General features: G+C 59.1%; 2 protein-coding genes across 2 annotated transcripts; both read right to left on the reverse strand.

Moving 5' to 3' along the window:
• Positions 1-73: 73 nt before the first annotated feature.
• On the reverse strand, positions 74-3,670 carry FeCH (ferrochelatase, mitochondrial). The gene is given in 3 exon segments (XM_037229230.1): positions 74-1,233; positions 1,235-1,661; positions 3,658-3,670. Coding segments are annotated over 2 exon segments (1,176 nt in total). The 5' UTR covers positions 1,613-1,661; positions 3,658-3,670; the 3' UTR covers positions 74-435.
• A 1,725-nt stretch (positions 3,671-5,395) lies between these two features.
• On the reverse strand, positions 5,396-7,532 carry LOC119105740 (glycogen-binding subunit 76A). Its single transcript, XM_037229226.1, has one exon. The coding sequence runs from the start codon at positions 7,468-7,470 to the stop codon at positions 6,043-6,045; it is 1,428 nt and encodes a 475-aa protein (XP_037085121.1). The 5' UTR covers positions 7,471-7,532; the 3' UTR covers positions 5,396-6,042.
• Between the last annotated feature and the right edge of the window lie 6,037 nt (positions 7,533-13,569).

A 13,569-nucleotide genomic window follows, 5' to 3' on the forward strand; every position in this document is an offset into this window, starting at 1 on the left:
CATTGCTGGACTAGCCAGTCGCGTCAGGCAGCTAACGCGCCACGACGGCACCCGTTGTGCGAACACAACTGCGCATAGAAACACCGTGTGTATTGTTCTCAGAGCACATACGCACCATAAACGTTCTACGCGGTTTACTTGGAAGTGCAACCAAAGCGGAGCATAGCCATGTCACCGGAGAGAACCAACACAGGAAGTTTACACGCCCAGGGTCGACTCCGTGCTCAGTCACGCGGAATGACGACATGCCGCCAATTCACACCAGATAGCACGGCCGCCGGCCCAAAGTCCTCTCCAAAACGCAGAAGTACGCCAACCACGCCAGTTCCGTCACCAGCCCTCACAAGCCGACGGGCGCCACAGACGCCGGCCTCGTCCCCCCCCCCCCCCCCCCCCGGGGGCGTACGGGGCAGGGTCACTGCAGCGCGTACGCCCTCAGCGGAGACCGGCCGTCTCGCCAACCCACCGCTTGGCCGGGTAGCAGGCCGGGTTGGTGCACATAGGACACGTCATGAGCAGCTGCGGCCGCACACCCTCGCCCGACTCCAGGTGCGTCTTGACGATGTCGGCCAGCGCCTCGATGAACTCCGGGTGGTCGTTGGGCGCCGGCACGCGGTAGATACTGGCGCCCGTTTTCTCGCCCAGGTCCTTGGCGTACTCGATGTCCAGCTCGTGCAGCGTCTCGATGTGTTCGTTCACGAACGAGATGGGCACGAGCATGAGGTGCTTGTGGCCGCGCTTGGCCATCGCCTCGATGGCGGCGTCGGTGGCCGGCTCCATCCAGGGCAGCGGGCCCACCTTGGACTGCCAGACGAGCCGGTAAGGATAGGCATGGCCCAGCTCGGCCATGACGGCCTGCACGGTGGCGCCCACCTCGGCCGGGTACGGGTCGCCGCGCGACACCGCCCGCAGCGGTAGCGAATGCGCCGAGAACAGCAGCACCACCTTCTCACGCGCGTCGGCCGGCAGCTTGGCCAGCTCCGCGTGGATGTTGGCGGCGAAGCTGCGCGCCAGGCCCGGGTGCGTGGGCCAGCGGTCGATGACCGACAGCCGCAGCTCGGCCGGCAGCGGGTTCTCGCGGCAGTAGGCGTGCAGCGCGTTGATGCTGCTGCCCGTGGTAGCGCAGCTATACTGCGGGTACTGGCTGAAGAGCACCAGGCGCCGCGCGCCGCTGGCCACCACCTCGGGCAGCGCGTCCTCAGTCAGCGGGTGCACGTAGCGGAAGGCGACGAAAGTGCTTGTGCGGCGCCGTGTCCGGAGAGAGCTCGTCCAGCCGGCGGCACATGAGCTCGCCCTGCAGGTTGGTCCACCGCAGGATGGGCGAGCCGCCACCGATCTCGGCGTACTTCTCCTGGATGGCGGGCGTGCGGCGGCGCGCGATCCACGGCCCCAGCCGGTTCTGCATCGGCAGGTTGATGATGTCCGTGTCCGAGAAGAGGCGCAGCAGGAAGTCGTGCACGTCTTCGCGCCGCGCCGGCCCGCCCATGTTCAGCATCAGCACGGCCGTCTGCGGCACGGCGGTGGCGGCGGCAGAGGAGGTGGGGCGCAGCAGCCGCGGCGCAGCGCACCGCGGAGACAGCAGCAGCCGGGCCGCCGGCAACAGAGCCGACATGGCAGCGGCGGCGCGCGATTCGACGACGGAGTACCACTCAGCAGGCACACTGAAAACAGGTGGCACGTCACTGTCAGGGAGCCTCCTGTGATTGGGTCAATGCCGCAGCTCACCTCCAGCACAATGCAAAAAGCAAGATAGCACAATGGATTGAGTAAAATCCATGGAACACAGTAGACCAAGGTTTCCTCCCTCTTCCTTTGACAATGTCATGTTACATCCATTCTAAAGGTGTGCCAGGTGCATCAACCTGCCTACAGTGACTTGAATTTCAAATGGAGATATCAGCAACATCATCAATGCATAACTATTGCAAATTATGCCCACTTTTGACAAATGCTTTTTTTGGCAACAGAAGCCATACTGGTTGAATTTCATGCCATGAAACATACAATATTTAAGTAAATATGCTTATAATTTCCATATCAGCACCCTCAGCATGCCAAAACCTTGCAAGTGGAACCACACAGCTCAAGAACAATGGGACCACAATGCTATAATGGAAAAAGCAATCTTTTGTGCTGATGGATTTGCAAGGCAAATACTGCAGCATACAGCAGCACCTGTGACCTCATGTTGGACAAATGACTGCTCTTATCTGGAATAGTTTTAAAATGGCAAACATCTTGAGCCATGTAACAATAATAAAAAACAATGCTACAATTTAGAAGCCACTCATGCTTGGTGACCTGAGGCCAGGCATGCATGCACACAGGAAAGCTCAACATTTATGGAAGATATCACAAGTTTAAAAGCATGATGATTTTAACAAAAGCTATTGTTACAAAATGTTCCACTCATGGAAGCAATGAAGCAATGAAGGAAGCACTAGCCCAAATTGAGCACTTCAATAGCTTTGATATGACAAATTATCTGAGTGGAGAACTTCATTTCTGAAGTGATATTAGAAAGCTGTACACAGATCAATCTGCATTGAATGTGATATTCAATTCCACTGGATAGATTCTCCATCATCTGTGGAACTGCTTTGCCAGGTTGGGGTGGGTTCCTCACAATGGGTTATGTTCAGCTGATCTCAAATAATTGATAAGTGATGAATCATAACTTCCTTGATAATTAATAAGCTAGTTAACTATCTTAGGTATAATTTAAATGTAAACCATGAGCCAAATCACTGGCTCTCATAACAGTGAACTGAATTGAGATGTTAATATGAATGCTAAAGGAACTTGTTTAAGGTTGGTAATTTTGCAAAATCAGCACACATTCAGCATCATCAGTACAGTACAGTCATTATCAAATGGCTGTGAATTAACTATTTAACAACCAAAACACATCAAAATCAATAGGCAAACATTGTAAGTATCAAGAAATCTAGGACTGAACCATTGAGCTGAGATGTGAATTGACAAAAAATCCATACCAGGCAAAACCATGATGAATCAAATCTAAATTGTTTAACAAGGAGCATAAGCCAATGGTGAATCAATTCTCAAAAAATGAATCACATCCCACAGGAGCACATGCATGGAGGTTGTATAAGATACTTGCCTGGACAGATGTTTACAGAATCTGGCACATTTATCTCTGACTGGTATCTCTGGATTTGTATGTGATCCCCTGGGCTTTAAGGTCTCTGATGATCTCAGGAGGTAGGCGACCAGTGACAGATATCGCATATACACCTTTGACGAAGCGGTTGATCCTTTGCCATTTACACACCCAGCTGTCCTCTGGACTCATCACAGCTATAGTACCATCAAAGTTGGAACTTGTGCAGTCATGGACATTTTCTCTATTCCTTTTCATCCGCAAGAACTCATCACAGTTGTCACACCCATCAGCTTCAAACTGTTCGAAATGCTTGATGATCGAGCACAGAAGACAAGCCCGCAAATTTCTTGTATCTTTTGGAATTGAGTCCAAGGGACATTTTCGCAGCGCTTCGCAAAGTACCCTAAAAATGATCAAGGTAAAATACAGGCGCACAACAATTAGCAGCGTAATGCCACATAAACTGCCGGCCCACACACGACCCCGATGCACCAATATGGCGATTATCCACCTCTCCGATCGCGTCTTACCTCCGGAGACAATCACGCCGCATTGATACCGCTGACTCCAATTCTGACCGCTAGGCGGCTGCTTTACGGGAATTCCCGTCGCCTGAGTACGGTTCTTCTCTAGCTATTCTATGAGCTGCAATACTCTGTTTTAGTTGTTTAAGTTGAAGGGATGCTGGAATGGTTCTACTGTCTGGTGCGACTTAAGAACTTATTTATTTTTACAGCCTGTCTTCTTCATCTATTTCACTTATTTGTGGCTTACACGACAAGCGGGACAGGAGCGCACCCTTGGCGAGCCGTTAATTAAACGTGTCTTCAGGGTGTGACGTAGGAATGCTGACAATAATTGTACGTATGTGGAGGCTTCAAGTTCCAAAAAAGACATCTGCGTGTTCTCCAGCCGGTGTACAGCTAACAGAATTTCAAGGACTTCTGGGCTGTGATACCCTTGGCTTATCCCGTTTCTTGGAGTGGTAATGACCGTTGAACGTGCCCTGGCCTCCGAGCGGTCGCATGTTTCACCCACGCATCAGAAATGTCTATTTGTACTTCTCAACGGGAGCCCCATGGATGCGACAGCTGAATTTAGTCCACATCTGAGATTGGGACCGAAAGAGCAGTGTTTGGGGGAGGGGGGTGAACTGAAGTCGGAGAACAATCTGACCTGAAAATGGCATATTTGAAATGGAAAACAAATGCCTTGCGTGGGCTGAATTGGGAAGGAACAAAATCCGCGTGGAAAAATTGGTGGATTGCTCCCGCCTCCACCCCCCCCCCCCGCGGCCCTCTGCGATTACACCCATGACCGCACCGCTACCCAATCATCCCAGATTGCCCCATTAGGCCTGTGGCGACGCATTCCAGGAATGACCCAAAGCAGTCCAAAATATCCCACACTGCGGGTTTTGTGCTTTAAAGATGTAATCGAAGCCTTTTGCCTGAATGGATTTCCAGGATCAGCGCCCGCACTATGACAACGTTTATTGCGTGAGACTTGACCCCACCATTCGCTCGTGAAATCGCAAGGCAGGGGATAATTTTGCGGCGAACTCTTAACGTGCCTCAATGTTCGGTACAGTCCCTCCAGTCCTGTGACGTCACCTGACCATTAGCGCGACCGCTGCCACCTGCCGCAAATTCTTCCATTCAGAGACAACGAACGCCCAGAGCGACTAGATTCCGTTTCGCGATAGATGGGTGAATCCGAAGGCTGGCGCTCCAATCGATTAAGTCACTGGGGCATACTTGGCGCATTTTCCTGGGCTTCTTCGTTTACGGACGGGGGGGGGGGGGGGGGAGAGGGGAGAGGGAGGCAAGAAACATTCTAAAATCTACCAGCTGTGAAGCGTGGTTGCCGCCAGTTCCACCCTTCATCAGTCCAGCGATTCGTGGACATGCTCAGAATTTCGAGAGAGCCGTAACGGTCGGCTGTACGCGAAGTTGTCTCGGGCGCGTCTCTCACCACAGCCCACATTCCCTGCCCTGGGTGGATCTCGTGCATGTCTGTATCGACGCTGCGTGGACAAATATGCCGCACCTGGCTCCGTCTGAGCTGTAACACTCAGCGGCTGATATATGCACGCCTCGCACACGTGTCTGGCACCTGGCATGACACGGCACCCGAGCGTCCCCTCCCCCCGCCCTCATGCCCAGGTCACGCCGCCGCCGCGTGGCGGGTCGCGGCGAGGACGGAGCGCCTCGCGGACGGTGTCTCCATTGAGGGGATGCCCCCCCCTGCTCCTCAGCGACAGACGGCTGGCTCAGGCCACAGCTGTATTAGCGCACCGGCCCACGTCACGAGCGGCAGCCGCTGCGGACACAACGGCAGTACAGCACAGCGAGCGTGCGGCAGAACTCTGCTCCGTGCAGCGGACGGCCGCCGCGACCCCTGGCGGCAGCCGTCGCCATCACAACCGGCCGCACGCAAGCCTCGCAGATAACCTCAACAGACAATGAAAACAACGGCTGACCACTGGCACTATTATACGGGAGGTGGCGCGGCCTCGGCAGGTACAACTAGCCTGGCTGCGGCGCGTCAGCAGGCGCGGACACGCAGGACACGTACAGGAAGCCTCAGGATTCACCAGTCAGTGTCGACCTGCCGTATTGCACCTATCACACCCTTGCACAGCCTTCTTCGCCGTCACATGGCCTTGTCCGCCTGACGCGTAACCACTCTGGCCGAAGCCCAACGACGCAACACATGTGCATAGCACGAACGCGCGGTAACGCTAGCCTGCCACTACTCTGGCAGTCAGTCAGATCAACTGAGGCTCCACCGGCGCTACGCAACAAGTCGGACAACGCCTTCGTTGCCAGGCAACGAGCCTGGCACAGCCGCCGCGATCCCGAGCACGGCAGCCCAGCGGCAGGCGGCTACTCAGGCCGTTGCCATGGGAACGGTCAGAAGCGCCCGCCGCTCCACTCCTCGGGCGAGCCGTGGTTGGCCAGCGCGCTGAGCACCGTGTAGTCAGCGCCGCCATTGTTGTCCCAGAACTCCTGGCCCTGGCAGCGGAACACCACGGCGAAGTGCAGCCGCTGGCCGGCCGACAGCGTGCTGCAGTAGAGTCGGAACTGGAACCGGTCGGACAGGCCGTCACACGAGCCGGGCACGTACGCGGCCACGGCGTCCGACCACGTGCGCCACTCATCGAGCGTGTAGCGCACGCACACCGACTTGAAGTAGTCCATGTTGAGGACGCGCACCACGCCGCGCACCGACCAGTCGTCGTCGTGCGTGCTCACGCGCTCCAGACACACCTTGTCGCGGCGCAGGCGGTCCTCGAGGCCCATCCCGCTGGTCGGCTGCAGGAACATGGTCACCAGCTGGCGCTGGGCGGCGTCCAGCGACGAGCCGACACAGCCGCCCAGCGCCGAGAACGCCACCGGGAACGTCGTCAGGAACGGCGAGTCGGGCGACGCCGAGAACAGGTCGGTCACGTCCAGGCCGCGGAAGGCAGCGGCCGGCACGTTCGGCACCTCGTCGCGGAACGTGCGCACCTGCTGCAGGTCCAGACCCAGCGCGTCGGCGAAGCGTACGAACTTCTTGCGGCCGGGCGTCAGCGGCGGCGTCTTGCCCGACTTCAGCGAAGAGCTGCGCTTGAGACGGTCGGCTAGCAGGAACTCGGACGAGGCGCCGCTGGCCGAGGCCGTGCCCTCGTCGTCGTCCGGCGTCGGCTCGTCTCGGCCCGGGGCGGCAGCGGCGGTCGGCTCCTCCACCTGCAGCTGCAGCGAGTCGGGGCGCTCCGCCTCCGGCTCCTCCGATGGCGCCTCCAGCTCGAGCAGTTCGCAGCCGCGGCTCAACAGCTCGTGGATGTCCAGGTCGTCGGCGTCGGTCAGCGCGTCCTCCATGCTCTCATCGTCGGAGTCGTCCGAGCCGGGCGCGGCGGCCGGCGCCGGCTCCTGCTCCGACTCGCTCGCGTCGCGGCCGTCCTCAACGGTGCCGCAGCTCAGCAGCCAGGCGTCCACCTTCTCGCTGGGGCTCTGGTGCGGCTGACTGGTGACGTCACGCACGCGCCGGCCGCCCGGCACCGCCACCGGCGCCGACGCCAGTGGGTTTTCGTACAGGTGGCGCCGCGCGTCGTCTCCGCCGCCGCCGCCGTTGTCGTGCTGCCCCGCACCGCCGCGCTCCGCCGCAGCATGCCGTCCGCCGCCGTGGCCGTTGAGCCCGTTGTGGAGGGTGTCAGCGTCGGCATCGACGTCGGCGTCAGCGTCGGCGTCGGCCGTCGGACTGGGAGTGCGCTCCTCGCTGCCGTTGGTCGGCGAGGAGAGCGCACAGCCCGTGTCGGCGCCGCCGACAGGGCCGCCGCCGCCGGAGGACGCCACCAGCATGGCGCCGTCCAGGTCGTACTCGAAGAAGGCGTCGGCGTCGGCCGGCTCGATCGGCGGCCGGCTGCGGCGCGGCCCGTCCGTGATGACGTCAGTCGTGTCGGCCGGCGGCGTCAGCAGCGGGCCGTCGGCGGCCGCCACGCCGCGGCAAGCGGAGCGCAGCAGTGTCAGGCACAGCGGCGCCGACGGCGCCGCCGGCGAGTCGCACCGCTCAGCCGCGCCCCCCTCCGGCGCCCGCTCCAGCTCCATCGTCTCCCGCGCACGCTACGCCACGCGCCATCTGCCGGACAAAGGCGCGCGTTAGTTCCGGGCGGCGTCCCCGGCCGTCCCGCGGTTACAGCTCCGCACGAGCGGAGCTGGTGTCGCATGGCTCGGACAAATGCCCAGGTGCATAAGGTGGAGCACACGGCGCCAGCTCCACTCGTGGACAGGGTTACAAATCACATGAGCTTCACCACAGCGGACTGTGCCAGCGGAAACGCCACTTGAACATACACGGCAGCACGCACCTGGTACCCTCCTCCACTGGACGCCGGTGACGCCACCTATACCGCAGCAGTGGTCCCGCCCAGCCAGCTAAGCATCCTGTCCCCCTTGCACCCACCTATCCGAACCAATCGTTGAACGGACATTCTCTACGTGACGTTAGGTTGCAAGCGTTCTGGAGAAAGCTGTGCGATGGCTGCTGCAGCGGTGACACCAGCCATAGTCGCAGATAGCGTAACGTGCCGTGCTGCCAATCCTCACGGCCTGCGCCTCTTCATACAAAAAGTAAACTTTTCAAAAACCTTGTCGGGTCACTTCCAGCCCAATCCAAGAACCGGTAAGCTGGCGCTTTTGTGGTCTACACATAACCGCCTCCTTTTTCTTGACATGAGCCTCTCACCGACCACGGCGCATACCCAGCATAGGACAGCTAGTCAATACAAAAAAGCACACGCCTAACCCCGGCTCCGCTAAAGATGGCTGGCGCTGCGCTCACAAATGTCACAAATGTGACCTGGCTCAATGTGGTCCTGCCCTGAAATACATGGTGTCTCCTCAAGCGCCCTCGAATATTCAGCACGCTGCCGACAAACAAAAAAGGCAGGGCAGCGACCAAGCGGTCGCTTCTGCTGGTTTTGCGATTGCCGAAGACGGACGTAGGTGCAGTCAGCGGCAACATGAACCCGCAGCCGGAGCCAGCAGAGAGCCAGACCGACAGCTGCGGACTGCATCGGACTGTACCGGACCGAACCAGATTGTACCGGATGGCACCGGACTGCGCCGGACTGCACCAGACCGAGCCGGACCGCACCCGACTGCGCCGGACAAAGACGGCGCCAGAGACACACCCGCCCCCGGGGCACTGGCGGAGTCCATGCCGACGTCGCCGACCAGCAACACGCCCAGGAATCCGCTCCGGGATCACCCCAGCCGCGCAAGCCCCTAATCAAAGCGTCAGAAATAGCCGGGCCCTCCGGTCAGCGAGGGCCATCCACAGATGAACAAGGGGGCGAGCGAGCGGGAGAGGCCGTCGGGGGCGTGCTGCTTCCGTCCAGCGGTCACAGACCCGTGGCGGCGTCCAGTGGCCGTGCCGCAAAGGGCAGGCCGAGGACAGGACTGGCGGCGTTCAGAGGCCGTGCGGCAGAGGACAGGCCGGGGACAGGGCTGGCGGCGTTCAGAGGCCGTGCCACACAGGACGCCAACGCACCATGGATGGCGTCGCTGCGCCCACGGGGACCGCTCCCAGACGGTCCGGTCAGCACGCCACCACGCCAGGCCTGACGACGGTCAGGACCGCAGCTGGTGGCGTGCCGACTTGTTAATGTATTACGTCAGGCACCCTAAGCACGCCACTGCAGAGCAAGACTTGCGGTCGTTCTAGCTGGACCGCTCTCAGTGTTATGGTCTGCCATGCGCTACATGGTACAGCGTCCAGTGTCATCGACCGAGGAGCAGCGACTGCTGCCACGTCGGCGCGGGCGCCGGCCGGTGTGAAGCCCCATCGGCCGGCGTGAAGCCGCGCTCGAAAATCCATGTACATCTGCCCAGGTAACCCGCCAGGGTCACGTGACAGTCATGTGGTCCGGACTGGCAGAAGGCGCGTGTAGCGACGTGAATGCCGCGCGTTAGCACGCGGTGGCGCTGGAACCTCGGAAATGCAGTGCAACAGGGTGGTATGGCGATGATGGAGAACGAGCACCACACACTTCCTCAGACTCATGTCGCGGAATACAGGCATCGTCATCATCGTCGTCGTCATTGGGGCTTCATGACCCACTCGGCTGCTGGGGCTATATGGCGCCGCCTGCCTCTCACCCTGGTGGGAAGGGCGGGCACCGCGTTGAATCGAACCCCGTACCTCTGGTCTCCCCGACGCGCAGTGGCTAACGCAGACGCGTCAACCACAACACCATCGGCACCTAAAGATAGGTGTCGGCCTGGTTATCTGCCGCTTGTAACGAGCTCGCACGGCCGACGGTCGTGCCCCGTTGGTCTATGAATGATAAATGGCATGCGTTAACTGTAGCGTTCACCCCTCAGCCGTCACTGACCAAGAATGCATAGTAAAACGTCGGGCGCTGTCTAACCGCGCGGCCCAAGCACCCGAAAGCCCTAATTACTACTACCACTACCATAGTTAAAACAAGGGCATGTCAAGCGCCATGTTGTTGATCGGCCACAGATTACAGCCAATCCACGCTTCAGTGTCCACCGTGAGCGTGGAAGAAGGAAGCCGACGAGGGGCAAGCGTGGAAGAAGGGAGTCGACGAGGAGCTAAGATGGGGAACAATCGCACAGCTGGACCATGAACAGAAAAAAGAAACGTGACAACCATCCCAGATGATGAATCGGATGAGTTCAAATGGAAGGCGCCCACTTAAGTCCAACCAACACAAAAACCAAACGTGAAAACGATCTCGGATGATAAAGCGCATAATTTTAAAAGGAATGCGCCAAATTACTCCATAGACTGCCCTTGAGTGGGAACTCGCGCATTTCAGCAAACACGGGCAGATACCAGGTTCCCACACCTTGTTAAAAAAGACGCACGTCTGGTGGTCCTCTACACCTGTCGTATCCGGGCGGCGACAGAGGGGTCTCCCAGCACGAGCACACGCCATGTCCCGCCCCCAACGCCAGACCGCGTCAGAGCTGACAGCGGAGCAGGTGCGGACCCCAGAGCCCGTGCTGTCCCAGGCCAATCTGGCACGGCACCTACAGCTGATGTCGTGCCAGCGGCCACCGCAGATAACAGCATATACCCCGGCGACCGTGGTACGCAGGGTACCAGTCAGGGCACGTACCACAGCGTACCCCAGCGGCAGTGGTACGCTAGGGTACCGGCCAAGGCACGTACCTCAAAGTGCGCCACCGGCCGTGGTACGTCAGGGCAAAAGGCGCGGTACCTAACCCCGGGACCACGGACCGTCAGGGCAGAGGAAGTGGTACGTACCCCAGCGGCCACGGACCGTCAGGGCAGAGGGAGTGGTACGTATCCCAGTGGCCACGGACCGTCAGGGCAGAGGGAGTGGTACTTACCCCAGCGGCCACTGACCGTCAGGGCAGAGGGAGTGGTACGCATCCCAGTGGCCACGGACCGTCAGGGCAGGGGAAGTGGTACTTACCCCAGCGGCCACGGACCGTCAGGGCAGAAGGAGTGGTACGTATCCCAGTGGCCACGGACCGTCAGGGCAGAGGAAGTGGTACGTACCCCAGCGGCCACGGACCGTCAGGGCAGAGGGAGTGGTACGTATCCCAGCGGCCACGGACCGTCAGGGCAGAGGGAGTGGTACGTATCCCAGTGGCCACGGACCGTCAGGGCAGAGGAAGTGGTACTTACCCCAGCAGCCACAGACCGTCAGGACAGAGGGAGTGGTACGTATCCCAGTGGCCACGGATCGTCAGGGCAGAGGGAGTGGTACGTACCCCAGCGGCCATGGACCGTCGCTTCCTCACCAGCGGGAGCGCGCGGGTCTTCGGGCCACCGGAGGCGCGCCACCACAACGCAGCCTTTCTGGCGGACGACCTTGCCATTCGCGCCAAAACACCGTCAAGGTCACATTGGCAAGACGCGCGCGCGTCATGGAGCGGCGTGCGCCGAACGGTTGCATCAGACGATCAATGGTGGCCGGACGAGCGCGCCGTCGGCAGCGGCTCGCGCTCCGCCGGCCCAGCCAAGTCACCGGGAGTCCCGCCAGGCGGCGCCACGGCGGCCTGGAACACGGCTGTCAGTTGGACTGTGGGGCCTCCAAACTGCCAACGTCAAGGCTCCGTGGGCCCGCTTGCACCGTGGCAGAGGCCCTCTCTCGTGTGGCATCGCAAGAAGTTCCTGCACGGTCCTGCAGAATCGGGACGCTCTGCGGGAGGATGGCGTTGCCTCCTCGCGCCCCCCCCCCCCCCCCCCACCCCCTTCCCTCCCTCGAGCGGATATCCCCAGCAAATACTACGGCCAGACAGGTACCGGACGTACGAGCAGAGAAACCGTAACCACTAGGGCGGATAAACGTTCGAATTCGAGTTGACAAGTAAACACCTGGGGAGGCTCGTTCACCGTCCTTCCAAATGGCTCTCGCAGGAATCCGCGGCGGTGGACGCTCAGTCCCGTCGAGACGACAGATTGGCAACACCTGACACGGCATGGCTCGAAACGGGCCGCTCCGCCGCTCAGCAGCCGCATGGAGCGGGGTGCGTCTTCTCCCGCTCGCGCCATCACGCTACGCGAGCTGCCGCCACTGACACAAGCTGCCGGACGTAGTAGCTATCACATGTCGTGGCTACCACGCTTCCGTACTCGCTCACAACGAGGGCGAATGGCCAGCCTCCAAGCCCATAGCCGTAGTGCCACCGGCTCTGCACCGCACCGGCATGACATTGTGCTGGACTGCACTGGGACGAGCATCCCACCATCAATGCCAGGGATAGGACTAGTCAGGGTCGCGCAGTCTGCGTGGAATCTGTCGCATTACGCGAGTGCATCATGTGGAAAAGTCATGAGGAAAAACTACATGGATAAATACGTCCCAGAGCACGTCGGGAAATGCAGCGTGTCGTTTAGTAGAGGACACCGCATGTATTCCTGCTGACACGGGTAGTGACAGCGCGCGACTTCATTCCGCTGGTCATCTCCAGTGACTGCTCCCAAACATCAAAAACAATTAAAATTGTCATGAAAAGCTGTATGCATCCGGCAACGGAACCAATGTCAACTTCCCACTTCCCACTTCCCATTCCTATTGACATCACGACATATTGACATACTGACGGCACACGCGTTACGAACGTCTCAAAGGGGACAAAGAGTGCTTTGTGTTGTTCGTGTCGTTTCGCATATCCACCACTTTCTGCGAGGGGTGCGCACATTCCTTCAACACGCTGCGTGGTTAAGGCCGTGCCCATACATTCACAAATTCCGCCTGCAAGTTCATCGCCGTGCGTTTTCCGTTAGGCAAGTATTGGCCGAATCACCGTGGAAGCAAGCTAGAAAAGTGTTGTGGCAGTGCCTGACCTCAACCTGTCGACGGAAGATATCCATGTGAAAGACTTGCGGATTTCACTGCCCCAGGAGTGCTCTGCACTGCCGGCTACATCCTCTCATCTAAAAGGAAGGGTAGAATAATAGGTGTCGACGCACTGAAACATACTGGACACATCCTGACACTTACCTTCAGCGGCAGGTCCTTCACATTGACGTCACAGGAAGTGTGGTCTGCGGGCGCCAACACGACACTATCCCGCACGCTCAGCAAATCAATTTTGTGAAATCGTTGAGAAAAGGATGCAGTACAGCTGAAGGTCAGCTCTTCCCCAAAAAGTTTTCGGTCCCTGTAAGAAACCGGAAACATTGGTGGGCACCTGCCCCTCAAACGTGGATGGAAAGCCTCACCTATACCGATTAAGTTCTCGGATAGCCCACTGGATGATGGAGCGCGACACTCTTGGCCGTCTTCCTCATGGTTGTTGGCTCGCATACCGTTTAGGATGGTGGGTATTTCTAAGAACGGGAGGGGGAGGGGGCAGACTTTTCGGTCATACGTCCTCCCCAGTGCACAGACAGTACTGAAGAACGCTTCAGAGCCCAAGCGTCCGCTGGTCCCCACGTTCTCCTCGCAGCCACCC

The sequence above is a fragment of the Pollicipes pollicipes genome, unplaced genomic scaffold (genome assembly GCF_011947565.3).
Source record: "Pollicipes pollicipes isolate AB1234 unplaced genomic scaffold, Ppol_2.1 Scaffold_6138;HRSCAF=7277_pilon_pilon_pilon, whole genome shotgun sequence".
NCBI lineage: Eukaryota > Metazoa > Arthropoda > Thecostraca > Pollicipedomorpha > Pollicipedidae > Pollicipes > Pollicipes pollicipes.